Source organism: Meleagris gallopavo, chromosome 5 (genome assembly GCF_000146605.3).
Source record: "Meleagris gallopavo isolate NT-WF06-2002-E0010 breed Aviagen turkey brand Nicholas breeding stock chromosome 5, Turkey_5.1, whole genome shotgun sequence".
NCBI classification, from domain to species: Eukaryota; Metazoa; Chordata; class Aves; order Galliformes; family Phasianidae; genus Meleagris; species Meleagris gallopavo.
The window spans coordinates 14,208,466-14,230,050 of record NC_015015.2 but is presented as its reverse complement, the minus strand read 5'-3'; the positions used below and the strand labels follow the sequence as shown (position 1 = coordinate 14,230,050).

At 39.5% G+C, this 21,585-nt stretch overlaps 1 protein-coding gene across 1 annotated transcript in view; it reads right to left on the bottom strand.

Moving 5' to 3' along the window:
• Positions 1-5,776: 5,776 nt before the first annotated feature.
• MUC6 (mucin 6, oligomeric mucus/gel-forming) overlaps positions 5,777-21,585 on the bottom strand; it is a 79,250-nt gene continuing 63,441 nt past the window's right edge. The window contains 17 exon segments of the mRNA XM_031553375.1: positions 5,777-5,817; positions 7,280-7,522; positions 8,610-8,795; positions 10,308-10,370; positions 10,873-11,013; positions 11,760-11,916; positions 13,132-13,371; positions 13,818-14,003; positions 15,244-15,354; positions 16,010-16,151; positions 16,920-17,071; positions 17,818-17,879; positions 17,882-17,926; positions 18,025-18,077; positions 19,148-19,397; positions 19,892-20,024; positions 20,673-20,767. Of these exon segments, the coding sequence (XP_031409235.1) occupies positions 5,777-5,817; positions 7,280-7,522; positions 8,610-8,795; positions 10,308-10,370; positions 10,873-11,013; positions 11,760-11,916; positions 13,132-13,371; positions 13,818-14,003; positions 15,244-15,354; positions 16,010-16,151; positions 16,920-17,071; positions 17,818-17,879; positions 17,882-17,926; positions 18,025-18,077; positions 19,148-19,397; positions 19,892-20,024; positions 20,673-20,767 (2,300 nt within the window).

The window sequence follows — 21,585 nt, the reverse complement described above, 5'->3', positions numbered from 1 at the left end:
CCAGCACCTCAGCACTCTCTGCTTTTCCCCAGAAATAGAGCCTTTCTGCACATCCCTTTATCCAGCCGAGACACTGGTAGATCATCCTGTCTGTTTCATGATGCAGAGGGCAGGCTCCAAGTGAGACCTGTGCCCCAGCACGATAACTCCAATACCTGGAAGGGAGAAGATGCTGAGAGGGCCAAAGAGAATTGCAGTTCACGTTGACCCTGGATGACTTCTAGGACCCTGTTCAGCCACTGGTTCAGTTCCCCTCATGAGAAAGGGGGGGGAGAGAACTGGAATGGGAAAAGAAGGGAAAGACTCAAAAGTCAAAACACTTGAAATTCCACAAGAAAGTGGAATAACTGAATAGAGAAAGGTACAATAGAAACTAATGTCCAAGTGATGCATAGAAATTGCTCACTACATCCTACCAAGCACATGAAGATCATACTAGCCTTTGAGGAATGGCTCTTTTGAAAAATATCAACCCTGAACTTATTGCAGACTATGAATTTGTGTGCCATGGAATATCTCATTGGACAGCTGGCATCAGCTGTGAAAGCTGTGTAACTCTCACCATCTTGCCCACTCCTAGACCAGAGAGATGCTAGAGAGAGAAACAGTCCTGTTTATGATGTGCCAGCATACTTCATAAAGATATAAAGCATTACTGCGATATCAGTGCTGTTTGATCAAAAAGCTAAAGCAAAGCACCAGTTGGGTTCCAAGGAAGAAAAGCTCAATCCAAGGAGCATGGGAAGAATCAAGACAGTCCACGAGACTTCAACACATGTTTCATAAGTCACAATATAAAAAGCAGCAGGTAAGAAGGGTGACAATCAAAGAGGTTGACAATCAAAGAGGGTGACAACTGCATGGTTTGTGCTGTGAGGTAGGAATGTAGGGTGGGAAGAGCAGGCAGAGCAGTGGAATGGGCAGGAGAGAGACTTACTGGGATATGATGTGCTCACTGCTGTTGAGGACACAGTAGAGAACGAAGATGGAGGCAGTGACAGCAGGCTGGTTTTGGCTGTGGAGTGTGTGGAGGATGCAGGTGTAGGCGACTCTGCTGGAGCACTGGTTGTTATGGAGGAAGGCTCAGGCCTCAGGGTTGCAGGCCTGATCTTCGGTGTGGAGGAGAGTGTGGACGGAGCAGCAGATGGCAGCCTTGTGCTGAGAGTGGTATTGGGGGCAGGGGGTGTTGTTGTCAGTGGGACTTCTGGGCCGCTGGTGGGGCTGGCCTCGATGGAGACAGAGGTTGTGGAGGTGCTGGTGGCAGACACAGTGGGAGTAGTCTTCTCTGTGGTGACTGGCAGCACAATGTGTGGCACAGTTGTTATTTTCTGGGTGGAGGCTGCAGGAAGAAAGCACAAGTCAGTTGAAGGGTAACAATGGAAGGGAAACAATGCTGGCTGTTCCTGGTGGAGGAACTAAGCCAGGCACGTGAATGAGAAAGCAGAACCATGCTGCACTGACTCTCACTGGGCAAGTAGCAGGAAAGGGTCAGTGGCTTCTGCCCTTTCCTTCCCCATCTTTCTCCTGTCCAGAAAGTTGCAGCAAAGACAGCACCCCAGGAGTGCCCCCTAGCATTTCACTACCCTCTGTATCTCACTGGAAGAGGATCCTCTCTGCATGTGCCTGTCTCAACCAAGACACAGGAAGAGGGCACTGCCTATATGCATTAAGCTGGGTATGGCACAATCCAAGGGAGAAGTCAGTGCCCAATTTTGAATTCCCCAAAATCCCTGATGACAGAATGCTGAGGCCTTTAGAGAAGGGCAGCATGTGGTGACTTCACCCTAATTAGCTAAACATTCAGTCACCCATCTAATCCACTATATCATGAAGCACAGCAAACAACCCCCTATAAACCGTACAAAAATGTCACCACCAATGGGCAAAGGAGAGTGACAACAAATTGGTGTACACAGTAGATCAGAACTGAAGGGCAAAACCTGGGAAGAGCAGGCAGAGGAATGAGAAGGGCAGGAGGGAGACTTACTGGGATGCGATGTTTTCAGTGCTGTGGAGGACACAGTTGAGGAAGTGGATGATGCTAATGACAGCACTGGACTGGTTTTGACTGTGGAGAGTGTGGAGGAAGCAGGAGTGGAAAACTCCGTTTGAGCACTAGTCAGTGGGGAAGAGGACTTGGGCCTTAGTGTTGTAGGTGTGGACTTGATTATGGAGGTTGGAGGAGAGGAGGTGACTGTGAATGGGGCAGAAGATGGCAGCCTGGTGCTGGGAGCGCTGCTGGTGGCAGGGAATGTCGTTATCAGTGGTACTTCTGGGCTGCTGGTGGAACTGGCCTCGCTGGAGATGGAGGTCTTGAAGGTGCTGGTGGTAACAGGTGTGGCAGTGGTCCTCTCCGTGGTGATATATGGCACCATGTGCAGCACAGTTGTTGTTTCATGGGTGAAAGCTACAGGAAAGAAAGCATTGTTTGGTTCAAGGATTACAAGGGAAAGGAAAGGAAGTAGACTGTTCCCATAGAGAAGCTCTGGGCTATGCAGAAGGGCAGTGAAGTAGGATCTTGCTACACTGACACTTGCTGGGCAAGAGGCAGGAAGTGGCCACTGGCTCCTGCCCTTCCCCCCCTTCTTCCCTCTTCCCCAGCAAGATGAGATAAGAAAAATGCCTCAAGGCTGCCCTCCAGCACTTGAGCTAACTCCTTCTCTTCCTGGAAGAGGAAGCTCTCTGACACAGGGCACTGTTTGCTGCACCAACACAGGCAGGGTGTTCTCTCATACGTAATGGACTCCAAGGAAGAAAAGAAGTTCCTCCCCAAACAGAACTGCAGCACAGACCCAGCAACTCACCACAGATCCTAGGAGTGACAGTGCTAAAATCAGTGGGAAAAGGAAGGGGACAACAAAATGGGCTGTGCTGAATGGTAGGAATGAAGGGTGACAACTGGGAAGGACAAACACTACAGCTTGATGGGCAGGAGGAATACATACCGGGAAGAGATGTGCTCAGTACTGTTGAGGATACAGATGAGAAGGGAGAAGATGCTGATGATGGCAGTAGGCTGGTTTTGGCTGTGGAGAGTGTGGAGGATGCAGGTGTAGGCGACTCTGTTGCAGCACTGGTTATTAGAGAAGACAGCTTGGGCCATAGGGTTGTAGTTGTGGTCTTTGGCATGGAGGTTGAAGGTGAGGTGAAGAGTGTGGATGGAGCAGCAGATGGTAAGCTAGTGCTGAGAGTGATACTGGGAGCAGGGGATGTCGTTGTCAGTGGGACTTCTGGGCTGCTGGTGGGGCTGGCCTCACTGGATATGGAGGTCTTAAAGATGCTGGTGGCAGACACAGTGGGAGTAGTCTTCTCTGTGATGATTGATGGTATAATGTATGGCACAGTTGTCATTTTGTGAGTGGATGCTGCACAAAGAAAGCACAGTTCAACTGAGAGTGGCAGGGCAAGAAAAAAATGGCAAAGGAGATGGACTGTTCCTATAGAAAAACCTTAAGGCACGTATGTGGGCAGTGAAATAAGTCCATGCCACAACAGCTCTCACTGAGCAAGAGTCAAGGAAGGGCCAGTGGCTTTTGCCCTTTTCTTCCCCATGCTCCTCCTATCCAGAAAGTTGCAGCTAGGACAGCACCTCAGGAGTGCCCCCTAGCATTTCACTACCCTCTGTATCTCACTAGAAGAGGAGCCTCTCTGCATGTGCCTGTCTCAACCAAGACACAGGCAGAGGCTCTGCCTATATGCATCAAGCTGGGTATGGCACAATCCAAGGGAGAAGTCAGTGCCCTGAATTCCCCAAAATCCCTGATGACAGAATGCTGAGAGGGCCTTATAGAAGGGCAGTGTGTGGTGACTTCACCCTTGTTAGCAGCTAAGCCTTTACTCAGCTGCGCTGCTCACTCCATCCAAACAAGCACGACACCACAAATACCGTAAGCAGAAATGTCACCACCAGTGTGCAAAGGAGAGTGACAACAAATTGATGTACACAGTAGATCAGAAATGAAGGGCAAAAACTGGGAAGAGTAGGCAGAAGAATGAGAAGAGCAGGAGGGAGACTTACTGGGTTGTGATGTTCTCAGTGCTGTGGAAGATACAGTTGAGAAGGGGGAAGAAACAGGTGATGGCAGCAGGCTGGTTTTGGCTGTGAAGGGTATGGAGAACGCAGCTGTAGGTGACTCTATTAGAGCAGTGGTTGTCAGAGAAGAGGGCTTGGGTCTCAGTGTTGTAGGTGTGGGTTTTGTCATGGAAGTCGGAGTAGAGGCGGAGATGAGAGTAGATGGAGCAGGAGATGGCAGCCTGGTGCTGAGAGTGAGGGTGACACCCTGAGGTGTATACTGTACATCAGGAATGAAAAGGAAGTACTGGGAAGGCAGTGAGAAGGAGTAGAATTGGGAAGGACTAGGGGGAGACTTACTGAGATGTGATGTGCTTAGTACTGTCGAGGACACAGTTGCGTAAGGGGAAGATGCTGATGATGACAGCAGACTGGTTTTGGCTGTGGAAGGTGTGGAGGATGCAGGTACCAGCAACTCTGTTGAAGCACTGGTTGTTGGGGAAGAAGGCTTGGGTCTTAGCGTTGTAGGAATTGGCATGGAGATTGGAGGTGAGGTGGAGAAGAGTGTAGATGGGGCAGGAGTTGGTAGCCTGGTGCTGAGGGTGCTGCTGAGGGCAGGAGATGTTGTTGTCAGTGGGATTTCCGGGCTGCTAGTGGGGCTGGCTTCACTGGAGACAGAAGTCTTGGAGGTGCTGGTGAAAGATGTGACAGGGGTAGTCTTCTCTGTGGTGAGAGGCGGCACAGTTGTCTTGGAGGCTGCCATTGGAAATCAGAAGTTGATTGGTCTAATTACTATACATGCTAAAGGCAAGCTAGATGACTGTTTCTTATGTTAAAATCTATGCACAAGGGTATGGATAAGAACTACAATATTGGGACCCAGTAACAGCTTTTGCTTTAAATCAGAATGAATGAATAGGTTATGGTGCACAGAATTTCTCATCCCACCAACCTTCCCCCCATTGTGGCAGGTTATTATTCATTTTGAAGGACAGCCTTCATCTGTTTGTTTCTGGTCATCTTGGAATTTTTGAGAATGGAAGAGGTATCCCTGCTTACACTACCAGTAAGCTAGTTGAATATGGATCATGTCTGTTTCGCAGTGTGTTGGAAAGAGTTCCTGGAACAGCTGAGGCTACTGATGGAACAGGCATTAATGACTCTTATCTCTATCCTGACCACAGCACTCACTTGTTACTACTTTACTAGTTGTAGTCTTAGCTCTGGTTGGCTCCCTTTTTACAAAGAAAACAATGAGAGAAAATGATTGTTGAGTCTTGGGAAGAATCCTATGCAAAGCATGTTGTGGTATCTTCTGAAAGGAGACTGGCCTGGTCAATACCATGAAGACCTGGGCATGTGGAGCCCTATAGGTCTATGTGGGGGAAATGTACCCTGGAGTTTGAGCATCTTCTTGCCCACCCCTCCACTGGTGATATTTTTGCACCCAGGATCAGCACCTGGTTTCTTTATCTGCGCAGAACAAAGGCAGCATCTGTTGGCCCAAGTTTGCCATGGCTGTGTCAGGGCCTGGGCATCCTTTGTATGGAAAACATACTTGTATTCTCATTCTCACCAAAAACTATCCTAGAATTGTAATCTTCCACTCTCACTGCCTTTTATTCCCCCCACTCTTTAGAGGGTCTGTGTGTAAACTGGTCTCCACCTGCTAGTTGTTGGGCAGAAACTCAAACAAGACTGTAGGGTGATAAAGCTCTGTGCCCCAGAGTCAAATGCCTGAAGCAGCAAGGGAGAAGGATGTAGTTAGGGGCAATGTGACTGCTGTGACTGCCTGAGTTTGGGTCCTATGGCAAGAGGAATAGGAATAGAAAATGAATATCAAAAGAAACTTGTGGAACATGACACTCAGAAGAGAAGGGTGGGAGCTTGAAGGAGCATGAATAGGGGCAAAAGGGAGCCTTACCTGGATGTGATGGTCTCAGCCGTGTTGAGGATGGAGATGAGGGGGAAGAAACAGATACAGCTGAGGTGGCAGGTAAAGAGGTGGGGCTCAGAGATATCCTTGTCAGCGGAACTTCTGGACTGCTGGCAGTGCTGGCCTCTGTGGAGACAGAGGTCTTAGAGGTCTGGACAGTCTTAGAGATGCTGGACAGTGTCACTGGGATGGTCTTCTGTGTGATGAGATGTGGTACAGTGTGTGGCATGGTTGGTCTTTTGTGGGTTACAGCTACTGGGGGGAAGGCACAAGTCAATTGAAGGTGGCAGGACAAGAAAGGAAGGTGGAGGGAATGCAAAGATCCTAGGCAGAATATATGGGCTGGGGACGGAGCACAAAAGGCAGGCCTGGATCTCACTCAGTCTTCTGAGCAGAAGGGAAGAACAGAGCAGGGGCTTCTGCCTTCACCTTCCCCTTTCTGCTTCTTCACAAAAATATGGGGTAAGAACTGGGCCAATTCGGCACCCTCTGCCTCTTCCTGGACCTTCCAAGGGAAGAAGAAGAACCTTTGTGCATCTCCCTTAATGGCACTCTAAGCTGGGTGTGGGCATCCCAAGAAAAAGCTAGGTAAGTGAAACAGAGTCACAGGCCAATCACAGCTTTCAGATCATTCTTAGTCACCTACTGAGACTTGGTGGTGCAGAGTGGTTGCTTGATTTCCCTCACTCTCTCCAATGTAAGGAAAAATGGATATTCAGCAATGCTCATTGTCTCAGTGTTTGGGAAGGTACCTAAAAAAAGTGGATTGTGATGCTTTCTCAGATTAAGCCAATATTTTTGGCAGAAGGAGACCTGAGTGTCACCCAACAGTACGGGTAAGAGATGTTTGGACTGGGAGATAGTGTGCAGGTGTCTTCTCACTACAACTGACTTCTCCCGGCATGCTGTCCCAGCCTCTGGTCTCAGTTGCTAATCTAGGTATACAGCAATAGAAGAAGCTGTCATAGTTGACATGTGGCATACTTGACATCCCAAAATGCCATTTCCTTTGTGATAGACAGGATTTATATTTTTTGGAGAAGTTGTCTAAGGAGAACGCACATCTGTATTTGTGGGTCTTTGAAAACTCACTTCAAAGCACAGAGAGATTTTGCCTTAATCTACTTCCTTGGAGGAAGTGAATAGGTAGGGAAAGGCCTCTGAGAGAAATGTTAGTTTTAAGATCTTATTCAGATGTCCAATGCTCGCTGCATTGGCAGTACACTGAAGTTTTCATTTTTATTACAATTCATCAGTCATCATTTTCTTTTCTTAGTAATTTGCACTTTTAAGACATCTAGTAAGAATGAATGTTTTTTTTTTACACTTACCTATTGTTGATACTTCAGGCTCGCTGAAAGTTGCAATCTGAGATGTAGTATAAGGTATTGAGATGGCTGTCATTTCTTCTTTCACAGTAGTCTCTAAGAGTGGTGTAGTGAACCTTATTTTTTCTGTTTCTGTTGAAACAATGGTTACTGAGGCAGTAGGTGTAGATTTTGGTTCAGTGAAGATGGTTCCTTTCGCTGAGGTAGTTATGGAAGGTGTCATAGTAAAAATTGATGTCGTACGTTCTTTTGGAGTAAAGGGTAAGGAATATCATGTGAGTAATCAATTTATGTAATAATTAAAATAGACAAAACATGAAGAAGCTACCCATGTTCACAAGACATAGTTTTTGCACTGGATCTTTTTAATGTTTTGCATGTCATTGTTTGTATTTATGTTCTCATAATCTAAATGACATCTTTTCCTACCTGTATTTGTTTTCTCTTACCTCATATTTTTCTTTGTTCTCATTTTGTACATCTTTTTCTATTATTTCCTATGATTTCCTATAATCATTCTTCATATAATATTTCTAAAAGTTAGCTTTGTTGTCACTTATTGGCAAAAGCCTCTATAGGCTTTGCCCAAATAACAATGTCACTGGCTAACCTTATATTCTGAATTAGCCTTCTACAATCCATATTACAAAACTAAATAACATCATACTGTAGGACCTTCCTTGTACCAGTTCTTGTCCTGCAAATTGGGACCTCTTTTTACCTGTTTTCTTCTGATATCCTGGGTCCAAGACGGCTTTTTAGTTGGAGTGCATGTTGGTGGAAAGCTGCATGCCAATTTGAGTATCCACAAATCATATAATCAGAAAGTAATTTATACTGGAGAAGCCATCCTGCTGAGAGCAGGATCGTTAAATAGTAGTCATTGCACTGATACCTCTGTGATTTTGCCTTGAAGCCTGCTTATGTTATTATTTGGATTTTTGAGACTGGCTGCTATTTGAAGATGACTGTGTTACTGAACCAGCTGTGTAATGGATTCTGAAACTGAACTAATAAATCCAATTGCAGCTGAGCTGGCTCACTGCTCACTCCTAATGTTCTTCTCAGATGAGTCACACAAGTTATATGAGTTGCATTTCTAACCTGTCATCTATATCCTTTCTCTTCCTCTTTCCACACATTTTCCATCCATACTTCCGAACATTTTTGGTTTAAACTGCTTTCTGGAAGCCTACTTTACCTACCTTCTAATCTGCAGTCTCTTGCTTGGATGCTGAGACAGCTTGCAATGCCTTCCTGGTAGAATGATAGCTCAACTCTATATAGAATGTGTTTGATGTAATTTGTTTTAGACAGTAATACAATAACTTACCAGTTGTTGATTTCATTGTGACAAGAGGTGATGATGATGAAGTTCTTGGAACTGTGATTTTTGAGGTTACAGTTAGATTTGTGGTTTCAGTTGGTACAGTAGATGCAGAAGTACTAGGTGATGTTGACTGGGTAGCTGTGGGTAATGTGACTGCAGTAGAGATTCTTGTTGCTTTAGGCTGCATTGCTGTTTCTAAGAGGAAAAAAAAATCAAATCAGAGGATAAGAAATAATTCTTCATAATCTATTAAAATATTCCTATATAAATTTGAAAATTATTTTTAGAATGAAAAACTACTACCAGTAGTAACAACTGAAAATAATTCCTACATTGATTTCAAATATTTAAGAAAGTTCATTAATCTATTCCTTTATTGTTATTTGCAGCGAATATGCTGAATAGGAATTCTTGCAGAAGCTTTATTCATAAAACCACCTCTTTACCTTTTTCCCAGTAACTCTCATTTTCATTAATGAAAGTAATGTAATTTCTAACAAAGATCAGTAAATACAGGTTCCTTTCCTGGATCAGGCTACTGGAGCTTGATGTACTTCGTCATGCAATTCCAAGACCACCTTCCTAAACTGTTAAGTGTTATAAAGCCAATCACCATTTAAATTGTAGTGAAAATTTTGTGTGATTTTGTGTATCAGGGAGAAGACAGAAATCCATACTAACTAACAAAGAAATTTCATTACTAATATCTGGAAGTGCCTCAGTGTACACAAATATTTCTGGGATTTTTTTTGTGATAATTATGATACTGACTTTTTGTTATTGCATCTTACACATTCAAAACTGGTGATGCTATTATATCAAGCAAAAAAAGGATACTTCTTATCTCAGAAGCGCGTATCAGGACATACACCAGTGTGTAAGTACTTGTTCAAATCAACTGCTCAAACTAACCTGTTGAAGGTGAAGAAGTTTCTGGTGTAGCACTAATTCTTTTATCTCCTGTGACATAAAAAGTAGAACAGGTTAAATTTTTAGCTGGAAGCATATTAAGAATATTCCAAATAAGGCAAATTTCAGATTGGAAGAAAAATTAAGTATTTTCAAAGGATATGCTAATTAGTGTGATAATCCTGAAAATGATTGTTTCTACATATTTCAGTGATAAGCTCCACATGAAACTACTTAAAAAATAATGAAGAACTTAATACAACTCATAATACAAATAAACATGGACATGTTTCTGCTGTCCTTCTTATAACTTTTATACTAAAGGGCAATTCACTTTCCAGGGATAATGGAAATGTTTTTTTATGTGTAAATAAGATCACTAGCTGAGATTCTGGTTTCACAAGTGAGAATTCTGTTAAATGAAATAAACAACTGCAATTGAGGGTTTTTTTTTGTTTGTTAATTTTACATCTTCATGGAAATCCAAATAGTGCAGCTGGAGGCCATCCACAACATTATTTACTATGAAAGGTTTTCAGAGTAGGACACCGTACAGTAATAAATCTTAAGTTAAATAATTTTAAAAACCCACAGAACTTAAAGAGAATTGCTAAGTAAAGTCTACCAGTTTTACATACTAATAGTACAACAATAAGATTATCTTGAAGAAAAGTTATACAGGGATGAATACTAATTACCTGAGAAGTAACTAGGGAAAATTTCTTCTTTGTCAACACTCAAAGATTTTAGTTACTGTAAAGAAAAAGAATGAGCATACAGGGCTCTACTTACCACATGGCATGCATTTTTCTTTCTCATAGTCAAAATATTCATCATGAGAGCAGTTGTAACAGCCTGAAGAAAAGGAAAGATAAATTCATTTTACATTTCTCAGAATACAGCATTTAGCCTATACTACCTATAATCTAAAATCTTAAATTTCTATTATTATGAAATTGTATTGATTGTAACTTCATACATTCAGGTAAGCATCTCCAATGTAATCCTCAGAAGGAACTGCATATGTAGTAAGTTTTGGGGAGTTCTCCAATTATATTTGTTTGCCTAATAGAAATAATACCATTCTCTTCAGACCTTTTCTTACCCAAGGAGAGGTAGTTTTAATTCAGCACAGGTCAGAGGATTTGTATTCGTGATAACCTGAGTTCAATATAAAGCCAGGTGTAGTACAGGTACTGAACAAATTTAAAGCATTAGAGGTAAGGTAAAGAAAGCAAAACTGCTTTAAAGGTAACATCTGTGAAAACACTACTAACTGTGATACAGAAAAAAAAAAAACCACCATGGAAAATAATTATGTTATTGCTTTGTGGTTTGAAATAGTATAGCTTATTACCTTCAATGTTCATATATTTGTAGTATTGATTTGGACAATTACAAGGTCTGTAATGCCAGGTGCAGTTGACACTGGAGCCATAGGAATAAGCATCCCCACTTCCTGTTTTTCTGTGATAATTGTAATACTCACAATAGACAGCTAGAAAGGGCGAAACCAGGAGAAAGGTCAGAATTTTTCAAAGAGAGAACGTTGTTTTCAAAGACTAAAGGGAAGACAAAATTTATCAGCAGCTTGAATAAAAAAAAATTGTCACTGGAATTTTCAGTATCTCGTGCAAATTGAAATTTGCTTTAGTGATATAAGTCAGTTTCTTTTTTTGTGAGTTAACTGTGCAGGATTTTCCATAATTTTAATGCATAATACAGTGAATACTGAAAAGAAACTATCAAAGATGACAACTTCAGCATTGATTTATAACACCCTCATTCTCTTTTCCTCTGTGTATGGTGTCTTGGACACACTGATATTTTCCTATTTCACAGTGTTCTAGCCAACACAGCTGTCTTTATTCCCTTGACATTCACACAGAAGATGAATTCATTGCAGCCAAAAACAACAGTTTTTTACAATTTCATATTTTTTCTGCTTACAAACTGACTGTTCATCATACACTGAGAGCAGAAAAAATAAAATGCCTTCTGTGGTTACTTCATTTTCTTTCTCATCGTTCCATGGTACAAACAGACATAATATTTTGTTTGTTTAGCACAAAGGAAAAGTACAGAGTTCAAAACTCAGGTGACTGAAGTCACCTATTTGTCCACAAAGAGAATGAAACACAGGAGGTGCATATATAAGCAATTTCTTGTGTTGCTATATTACTATGCTCACATTAACAGTAATTGTCTCTTAAACTGCCTTTAGGAAATCTTAAAGAAACTTACGGCAAAACTCAGGAGTCCTCCAATCAATGCAGATACCCTTATCTAAACATGCCATTGCATATACTGCAATGGCATCACACATGCATTCACAATCACCTCCAATGTCACAACCACATGAGTCTCGGACACAGGCCTCATAATAGGGCATACGATTCACCTGTATTGGAAAAGGAAGTAATGAATGTTCTGAATTCTTTAATGCCTATTTTTTCAGAAGATGTTTTTTATAGGTCCCTGTTGGTACATGAGAAAGTCAAGAGAATCCGTTCCATTGAAGTAAGAGTAACTAGTATTTCCACGGAACACTTGTCAACACAGTCCCACTTCAAAAAACTCTTTTTAACAAGAATGTAGATATTTTCCAACTAATAATAGAAGCTGATGAGGTTTTTCCAGATATGTATGTCTAAATTCATACTGAACATACGTTTAATCAGTTAAAAAAGAAATCAACACATACACACACACAAAAACAAACAAACAAAAAAAAACAAAAAAAAACAAAAAAACCCCACATCCATTCAGGCAGAAGTGCCTAAAGTTCACCAGCACTACAACTTCCACGGCTATGCATGACCACTACAGTATCAGCTGTTTTTATCACTTGTGGTCAATTCCTGAAAATGCAGATTTTCCTTCAGAAAGCCTGGTTCTGATAAATCTCATAATATACAAGTTACAATACGTGGCTGATGAGGATTGATACATGACTTAAGAAAATAGCCTCAAGGAACTTGAGTTGTTTAGTCTAGAGAAAAGGAGGCTGAGGAGTGACCTCATTACTCTTTACAACTACCTAGGAGAAAATTGCAGTGAGGAGAGTGTCAATTTCCTTCTACAAGTGAGAAGTGATAGGATGTGAGGAAATGGTCTCAGGTTGAGTCAGGTGAGGATTAGCTTGGATATCAGGAAGAATTTCTTCATGGAGAGGGTAGTCAAACATTGGAACAAGCTGCCCAGAGAAGTAGTGAATTTGCCATCCCTGGAGGTATTAAAGAGACATGTGGACATGGCATTAAAGAAGATGGTTTAGTGATGGGACTTGAGGCTATGTTGAGGGTTGGACTTGATGATCTTGAAGATCTTTTCCAGCCTCAACAGAGTGGCTAATTTCTGATACTGAATTCTTTCTTCTTTCTCACTCCAGTACTTAATTAATGAGTTACTGTTCATGTGTGGATTTTGTCCACAAAAGGACTGGTAAAGTGTAAATTAGAAAGAATGAAGATTAACATAATGAGAGCCAGGAGATGTTTTATGTGTGTTTTATTAGAATATTTTATGGAAGAGAAAATCAAGTGCTGGAGTGTGAGTGTTTTGTGAGAATGCAGATTATACCTATAAATAAAGAGAAGACCTAACTAATTCTTACCTTATTGTGACAGGCAGAAAAGACTTGACTATTGATGATGGAACATGTCTTTTCTGCCCAAGCTTTACGATAAGGGTTCTTGCTACAGGGGTCCACTACAAAGTATACATCCCCACAGAGAGGATTCTCTTTCCAAGAATTCACAAATTCCAGTTCATTTGATGCCACATACTTGCTTCGGGTTTCAAAATCATCTTTCATATTGCCATTATAGTTTCCACACAAACCACAGATAGTTTCCTGGATAAAATGAAAGCACTGTCATTTGATTACAACTACTTGTATTCCCTTTCAATTATTGGCATTTTTTCCTGCTTTAGTAGTGACTGTGATCTACAGATACTCTCTCATATGCTCTTTGCAAATTGTGCAGGAGGTCCTGTTCATCAGGGATGTGTTTCTCCTCTCAAATGTAAGTTGTCATAATTTAGAGATCAAATTCAACCAAAACACGCAGTTGCTGCATAAAATACAAAATCTTAGCTCAAAAAATTCCTGTAATGCCAAAGGATAATCACATAAAAATCAGACTTTAATGAAAATATCTGCTGTTTTGGAGATAATGATAAATAGAAAATGAATTGCTACTAACCTTTGCCATCATACAGAGTGAAGACAACTGTCATTAAGCTAGCAGGTCAATGTGAATTGAAGTATTGTTTGCTGAAGAAGATATTCTGCAATACCTGTGTTTCCCTGGAGATCTTGATGAAGAAGTTCATGTGCTTATTCCATACAAGGGTCATGTTATATTTTCCCGGGATAATGATATCAAACATCAGGTGGAGGGCATTCTTTTTCACATTATACCTCACTTGAAGATTTTTCCCAGAAATAGAGAAGGTTTCATCTCGCAGTATAATAGTCAAGTTCTGGAAGAAAAGTTGTGCACATGTTGTAAATGATCAAGTTTCAGTATTTAATTTTTTTTACTTTCCATGAATCATTGTTGCAGATCAGATACTATACTGCTATAGAAAATCTTGTCATTTTTTACAGTAGCCAGAAATTTTGGAATAACTTACTGTCAGCAGCAATGAAGATCTTAAAAGGTAAGTGAGTTTCCTTGGGTTGTCATCCTATCTTAAAATGATTGGCTTTTATTTCCTTTGGAATTTTTTTATTTATATGCAAATCTTCATAGGAAATATTAAAAAATATATTGTTTCAGTCTCATTGTCTGGTATACTAGAACTCTGATCACATTTTATGCCTATATTACAGCCAGCCAGCCATCTGCATCCAGCAGAGCAGAGGAGGTCTATCTTCATGTATTCTTAGAAATAACAGAAAAGTTGCAGAGAAAGTCAGTGTATCACTTGGGCTCTTCTACTTTCTCCTACTCTCACGTGTACTTTAAAACATAACTCCCATCACACCATAGTGTTTCAATGTCTAGAGAATCAATAGAAAGGTTTGTATGGAATATGCACTTAGGAAACTAGATTCTAAGTGCAGCACTGATGAGCTAACACTGCCACTATACAGTAATATGGCAAATGCGTACTGTTTGCAGTGACTGTTCATTGGGGTAAAACCTCAGCTGTCCATAAGCTTCTCTCTGATTACAATGAAAGTCTCCAAGATGAGAAGATAATATTGTGCATTAGTGTTCAAGTATAGCTGAGAACTGCAAAAGTTAACTAATTTTGGGAGCTGTCAGACAGCAGTGAAAATAGGGATAACTGCTCACTGCTGCAATTTCACAGATATATGTCATGTAGTAGGATAGTAGAGACCTGGAAATGTTTTGAATTGGCAAGTACTATCCAGACTAAGAGACTTTTGGTGTAGTTTTGTAGATCATCCACGATAAGAATTCCTCAGTTTTACTTTGCTTCTTTCTTGAGTTTTGGAGAAGAAATAACTGTCTTTTGACAGGGTGTGTAAAGTTAAAAATTTAATGACTTCTATAAAGGCAAAAGGCTGAAGGACTAAAATACCGACATGAGAACTGATAAAAAATATGCCTACTAAAGTTTCCTACTAAAACTGAAGCTCTAGGCTAAGCACATAATTTCACGTGCAAGACACATCTGAAGTATCCAGAAGTAAAACAAGTATGGCCTTAAATGGCTATTCTGTGGAGTAACAGTAAAATGAATATCTTACCCCAAGGTAAATGCTGATGGATCTAGAGCATGTAACCCCTGATTTCCCACAAATAACATTCTCAGTAACAATTTTAAAAGAGGAAAGAGGTCTATTAACATTGCAGCCATCCTAAAAAAAAATAAAAACACACACAAAAAGATTTAATAGACTTTGTCTGAAGTCTGTCAACTTACAAGCACAAAAAAGTATAGAAAGCTCAAATGCATCATGACTGTGATTCTGACTTTCAGTACAGCAGGCCATCTTTATTTACTCTCATATGAGAGATAGTCCATCTGTGAGTCTTAAAATCCACTGCTTGCTATTAATAGATACTTCCCAGAATATTTTATGGTTTAGATAGCTGAACCATTCTATTCCTTGTAGAACCCACATATTTAAAGTCAGAATTGAAAAAGTTACTTCTGAATCACAGTTACTTCATTGTTTTGGGAAATAATAGTGATTACCTCTGATTCAGTAGACAAACTGACATCACTGAAAGACACAGTTGACTGGTACTGAAGATGTACGCATCAATGACTTTAAATGTTATTTAATCTAAAATTGGTTGCATGCACATTAAAAATTTCATTTTGGGAACTAAAAACTTTTTATTTTAAAATTGTAATATGTAGAAAATAAGCACACTTCTTGTGCTCATTAAGATTCAAAGTGCTTTAATGGATATAGATGCATCCCAGGATATTTTCATCAGCCTTTTAAAACAAGGTATTTCTTGATACTAAGATACAGCCAAAAGCATCAGTAAGATGCAGATTACCATAGCTAATATGTATTCACAGTTGCCATCAAACACAAAACGCTGTCCATCAAAAGTGGTGATATGGCCTTCTCCATAAAGATTACATGTTGAGGAACATCTTGATTTCTGAACACATTTCCATTTGCCTTTTCTGCAAGTGCTGAGAGTGAAAAGAGAAACCATAATTAGATTCCAAAGAAATACCATCTTATTTCTTTTTACATGCATACAGTTTTATAGATATGACATTCATTTAATAGTCTGGTGCACACTGTGACCAAGTAACATTTAATATAAGAATCATAAATAAAAATTATGGATTACTGAGAAAATTAATTCATTATGAAGAAAATATGTTAAGTCTCTTGCTTTCTTTTCCATTGAAGAAAGAATATAAGCTTGTTTATTTCAGTTGCTGATGAGAACAGATGTCAGTTATGTATGCTTTGGGTGCTGGTGTTTTTAATACTACATTAAAAAACAGAAATTGAACAAAGTGCTCTGAGAATGCAGTTTAAGAGATGCAAGTAATCTTTCTGGGAAGCTGTTTTTATCTACAGAAAGGAAGGAAGACTGCCCTCGTCTTTATTTAGGTGGAGTGATAATTCTTGACTTTATGCAGTTTACAGTTAAAGTCCCTACGGATGCCCTTATTCCCTGGATACAGAGGTGGCATAAATATCCCTGAAGCCCACATAGCTGACTAGTAGATCGTGACTTTTTCGTTTGTATTTATTTATTGTCAGACTCATTTATACAAACATACTGGCAAGTTTTAGCTTCTCTTTACCACCTCTATGCTTTGTCACCGTATTCCTTCTGTTTAGCTTTCAGCTTTTGCCACTTCCTGTCAATTAAACACTTTTGTTATATACCTGACAAATTAGTGAAACTGAGGTTCAGCAGTGGAAAATGGTTTGACTCTTACCAGATTTCACATTCAGTTTGGATCTGTTCACCTTTTCTATATGAAAGGCCTCCATATTCACAAGGACACTCTTCAGCTGGAACACACCTGCCATCAAGATTTTCATATAGCCCATCAGCACAGACACAGCCTGATTCACATTTAGTAGGAATCTGGTAAAGATCAACAGATTACAGAATGAAAAGGGATGTAAGATGCATTTTATTTTGTGTGTGACTCACATTAAGGGTGAATCTATAGTCAGTTCTATTTTTTATTTTATTTCAATGTTATGATTTTCCTTATGCTAATATACTCATCAATTTAACTACTTTCACTGAAGTTACAAGATTATACCTATTGTGTGAGATACTAAACATACTCGAAGACTCTGAGAAATGTCTATCATTGCTAACAATCTTTCAGACAAACAGATCTAAGCTTCTTTACTATCAAGGTACCCTATGACATTACAGCTCTTTCAGTCAGTCTGTTTCCTTATTATAAAAGGAAAAGAAAACTCTACAGAGATAGATCCACCTAACTTAGATCTTCGGCACTCCACAATCATCAACTGCAGATACTTTGGAAAGAATGGAACAGAAAACATATACTACATGTTCTATGGGTTTCTAGTGACATGCAACTTATGGAGTACTTGAGCCAGAGGTGATAATCATATATTTTAGAATCTTTAATAGATTTTTATTTTTTAATTCATTTAATTCAATTCCTTTGTTTGCTTTTTGAATGTGTGTACTTTTTTATTGTCCACACTGTGGAAAAAAGACTGGTGATAGATCATATCATGTTAGAAGAAATATCTCCTCTCATTTCACTAGAAGAAACTGAATTCTTCCCAAGATTCTCAAGTTTTTCCTCTCCTAGAGGATTAGTATCACAGGGCTGTGAAACTTACACATTCAATTCCTGTAGCCAGCATCTGACAAGTAGGGGCACATGCAGCTCCATACTTGTTTCCAAGCTGTCAGAACATGATATATATTTCTTAGGTGCTTTGCAGCTTTCTATGAGAAAGGAACAAAAACAAACATACGAGATTTTGAAGTAACAATTTTATAGTGGAAAAGAATGTATTTCAAAGTAAGCCATATCAGACTCATACCTGCAGGATTTTGAAGTTTGCCAGTGCAACTTAGCCTCCCATTAACACAGTAGCTGGAGAAAAAAAAGGGGAAAAAAAAACGGAATTTTGATGCAATTCTCTCCTAAGAAATAAATTTAGGTTTTCAACAAAATTACTTCTTGTTTTTCATCACCAGAAGTGCTTCATTTGTTTCACTTGCTTCAAAATGGAATGTGAATCAACTTGCCTCTCTTTAGTATTGGTAGTATACAGAAACATTTGTTTTGAAAGTTGGGCAATCTTGGTGTTTGTGTACAACTGTCAGATAAGGTTAGCAAAATTTACTACTACCCTCAACTAGGAATAATAAGATTTTGCCTATTATTTTCTAATTTTGTCCTTAAAGTTTCCAAGCATAAAGTTAGTCAGATGTTTTCTGTTTAGGAATTTTTGTACTTTAGGAAGTGGCAAAAAGATCTTAAACATTTGTTGGCTATTAAAAGTAATGGAGACTGTACTGGTCTCAGTTGGGAGGCAGTTAATTTTCTTCATAGCAGTTATAGTGAAATATTTTGGATTTGTGATCAAGATAGCACTGATAAACAAATGTTTTGGCTATTGTTGAATAATCTCAAAGCCGCCTTTTCTTCTCATGCCGCCCCACCAGCAAGGAGGCTGGAGATGCACAAGAAGTTGGAAGGAGCCACAGCTGGGGCATCTGACCCCAAAAGATCATTCCATACCACATGACACTGTGCTCAGCAACAAATCTGGGAGAAAGAAGAAAAATGGTAGTCATTTGGTGTTACAGTACAGAACTTATCTTCTCAAGTAATCAGAAAAAGCCCTGCTTTCCTGGAAATGGCTAAATATGTCTACTGAGAAGCAGTAAATGAATTCCTTATTTTGCTTTGTGCTCACCACTTTGCTTATCAAGTAAGTTTATTTTTACATGTTAAAAACAAAGAAAGTTATTAAACTGTCTTTATATTGACCCATGAATTTTCTTGCTTTTGCCCTTCTGTCTTCCTCATCCTGCTGAGGAAGAGTGAGTGAATGGCTGTGTGGTGCTCAGCTTCCTACTGTGGTTAGCCCACAACAGAGACACTTGAAGACACTTCTTCATTTCATATTTGTTCATCTTTAAATCCGATACACTTACCAGGTTATCCCACCAGTCATTGTTGACTGATCAGGTAAGATGTACTTCCTATCTTCTAAATAGCAGGGACAATAGGATTTACGAACGCATTCATTCTTGTGGTTCAGATACATCCCTTTAGGACAATGGCAGCCTTCAATTGGGATGTCAGTTGGGTGACATTCCAGGGTTGGGTTGGAGAGTGACAAGCATGTCCTTTCACATGCCTGAGTGTTGTAGCTGAATGTTTGATTGCCAGTACAAGTAATGGCTGTAAAACAAGAGGAGAGTGTATGTTGAACTTCATTTCCTTGTCTTTTTCCCTGTGAAAGATAACTGGGCTCACAGTAATATGCTGCATATATTCTGTCAATAACTTCAATACTTAAGGCTAGCTATTGCTTTTTTTTTTTTTTTCCTGAGGATGTGGAGCTGTAGTAAACAATATTTCAATCTTAATATGGCTGCTTGCAAGTTTTTGAAGGTTATATATCATCTTATTGCCTCTTTGTATATCTTACAATGAAATAATACTGGGGGAAACTAAGCAGAAATATTTTTACGCAATTCTGAAAGCCATCAGTTCATGTAAATGTGGCTTTTATATCTGCCAGTTGGTCTTCTCAAGTAATAAGTAGTTATTTTCTAATGGCTAATGTAGGTATTGTCAAAATATTGTCTCAGTCTTGCTCAGTTTTTGTCACACGTGAAGCAAATCTGAGCATTTTCTAGTAGATCTGTAGCAGAAATGCTTGAATTACTTACTGCAATTGTCCATACTGTTTCTCCAGTTCTCAAGGATTAAACCCATTGCACTGCATGTTCGTGCATATGATCCCAGAGCAGAGCAAATGTAAGGAAAGGTCTCTTCATAATTACAGGCTTGGTAGACGCATCTCTGAAACCCAACACAAGGGAACTATTCTGTTACTGGGAGCAGGCATTTGGAAGTACTAAATGTGCTGAACAGTACTGAGGCAAGTGAAACGAAATACATAGTTCTGCATAACTAAAACAGGTGAAAATGATCGGATTAATTTCCTGATAGATATGAGTAAAAGGTACTTAGTACTGAAAAGATTTAGTTTATTCAATGCTTCCCATTTTTAATTTTCAAAATGTTTCGTGGAGATGGGCAAATATAAGAAATTCAATTATGTAGCAGGGAAAGCTAATATTTTGCATAGTTAAAATTTCTGAAAAGGAAAATTGCAGCATGAGCAAAAATATTTTCTCATTCTTAGAATTATAAAAAATCTGAATTGGAAGGGACCCACAGGGAACATGGAGTTCACCTCTTGGCTCTGCATAAGATCACCCCAAAGTCAAATGATATGTCTGAAAGCATGGTCCATGGAATTCTAGGGATAGGATTGGTAGCATAAGGCCAAATAGACTTCCATTATAGTGGAAGTTTATTTAAAAAGAACATCCTTATTTCTTAGCTTCTATGCATTGCTGATCCAAATGAATGGCATACTGAATATGAGCTCGGTCTGGTCTATCTTTGTACTTCCTCTGTATTCCATCTATCTTAATTTCCTACCTTGTAGAAAGGAGTTGGGTTTACCACAGCATGGCATTTCTCAAACACTGTACCCTTCTTCGTTAGAATGGAGCAATGAGTCTCAGCAGATATTTCTAAGTAAAACAAAGTCATGGACATAAAATAGCAGTGAAAGTTAAGAGGAGGAGATTTTGCTCTGCCAATTGTGAAATTAGAGGTTTGGAAGAGATCTCAAAGGCTTGTCTAGTTTATAAGCCTGCCAAAGAAATACCAGAAATACTTATTTTAGCATTGACTAACACCTGACTAACTATTGCTGAAGACCTCCAATAATAGAGATTTCTTAACATTCCGGGCAATCTGTTCGAATGCTTCATTATCACTAAATTGTTTAGATTGGAGAAAACCTTCAAGATCGTAAAATTAAACCATCAAGTCATTATAAGCAGTATTATGCCCATAATTACAAAATGTATCTAATAGAAAAATTGAATGTATTTCAGATTGTATTTTATCCTTTCTAACAGTGGTGGGGAGGGCGCTATTATTTCCACTTTAGCAGATCTGGGGACTACTAAATCTCCATTCATTTTTCTTCCAGTTAAATTCTCCCTTTTAGTGTATTTGTCCCATTTCACAATTGGTCACAAATTCTAGACCACAGGATATTCTTTTCAGCCTTCTCTGAACTCTCTTCCTATAGCTGGTACTGCTTTTCTCAAACTGTAATTTTGTTTTCTAACAGCAAAATTAGCCACACTACTCTAGTTGAGATGTTGGCAATGATGGATCAAGTAAAAGGACAACTTAATATGTCTTGCAAGACAATATCGTAGTTCTAATAGCTCATTTGGGCACCTTTTAATACTGATAGCTGTAGGGACTTGGATTTCAGTTGCATCACTGCTGACATTCTAAGACATCCACAGAAATTACAGTTTCACTGGAAAAA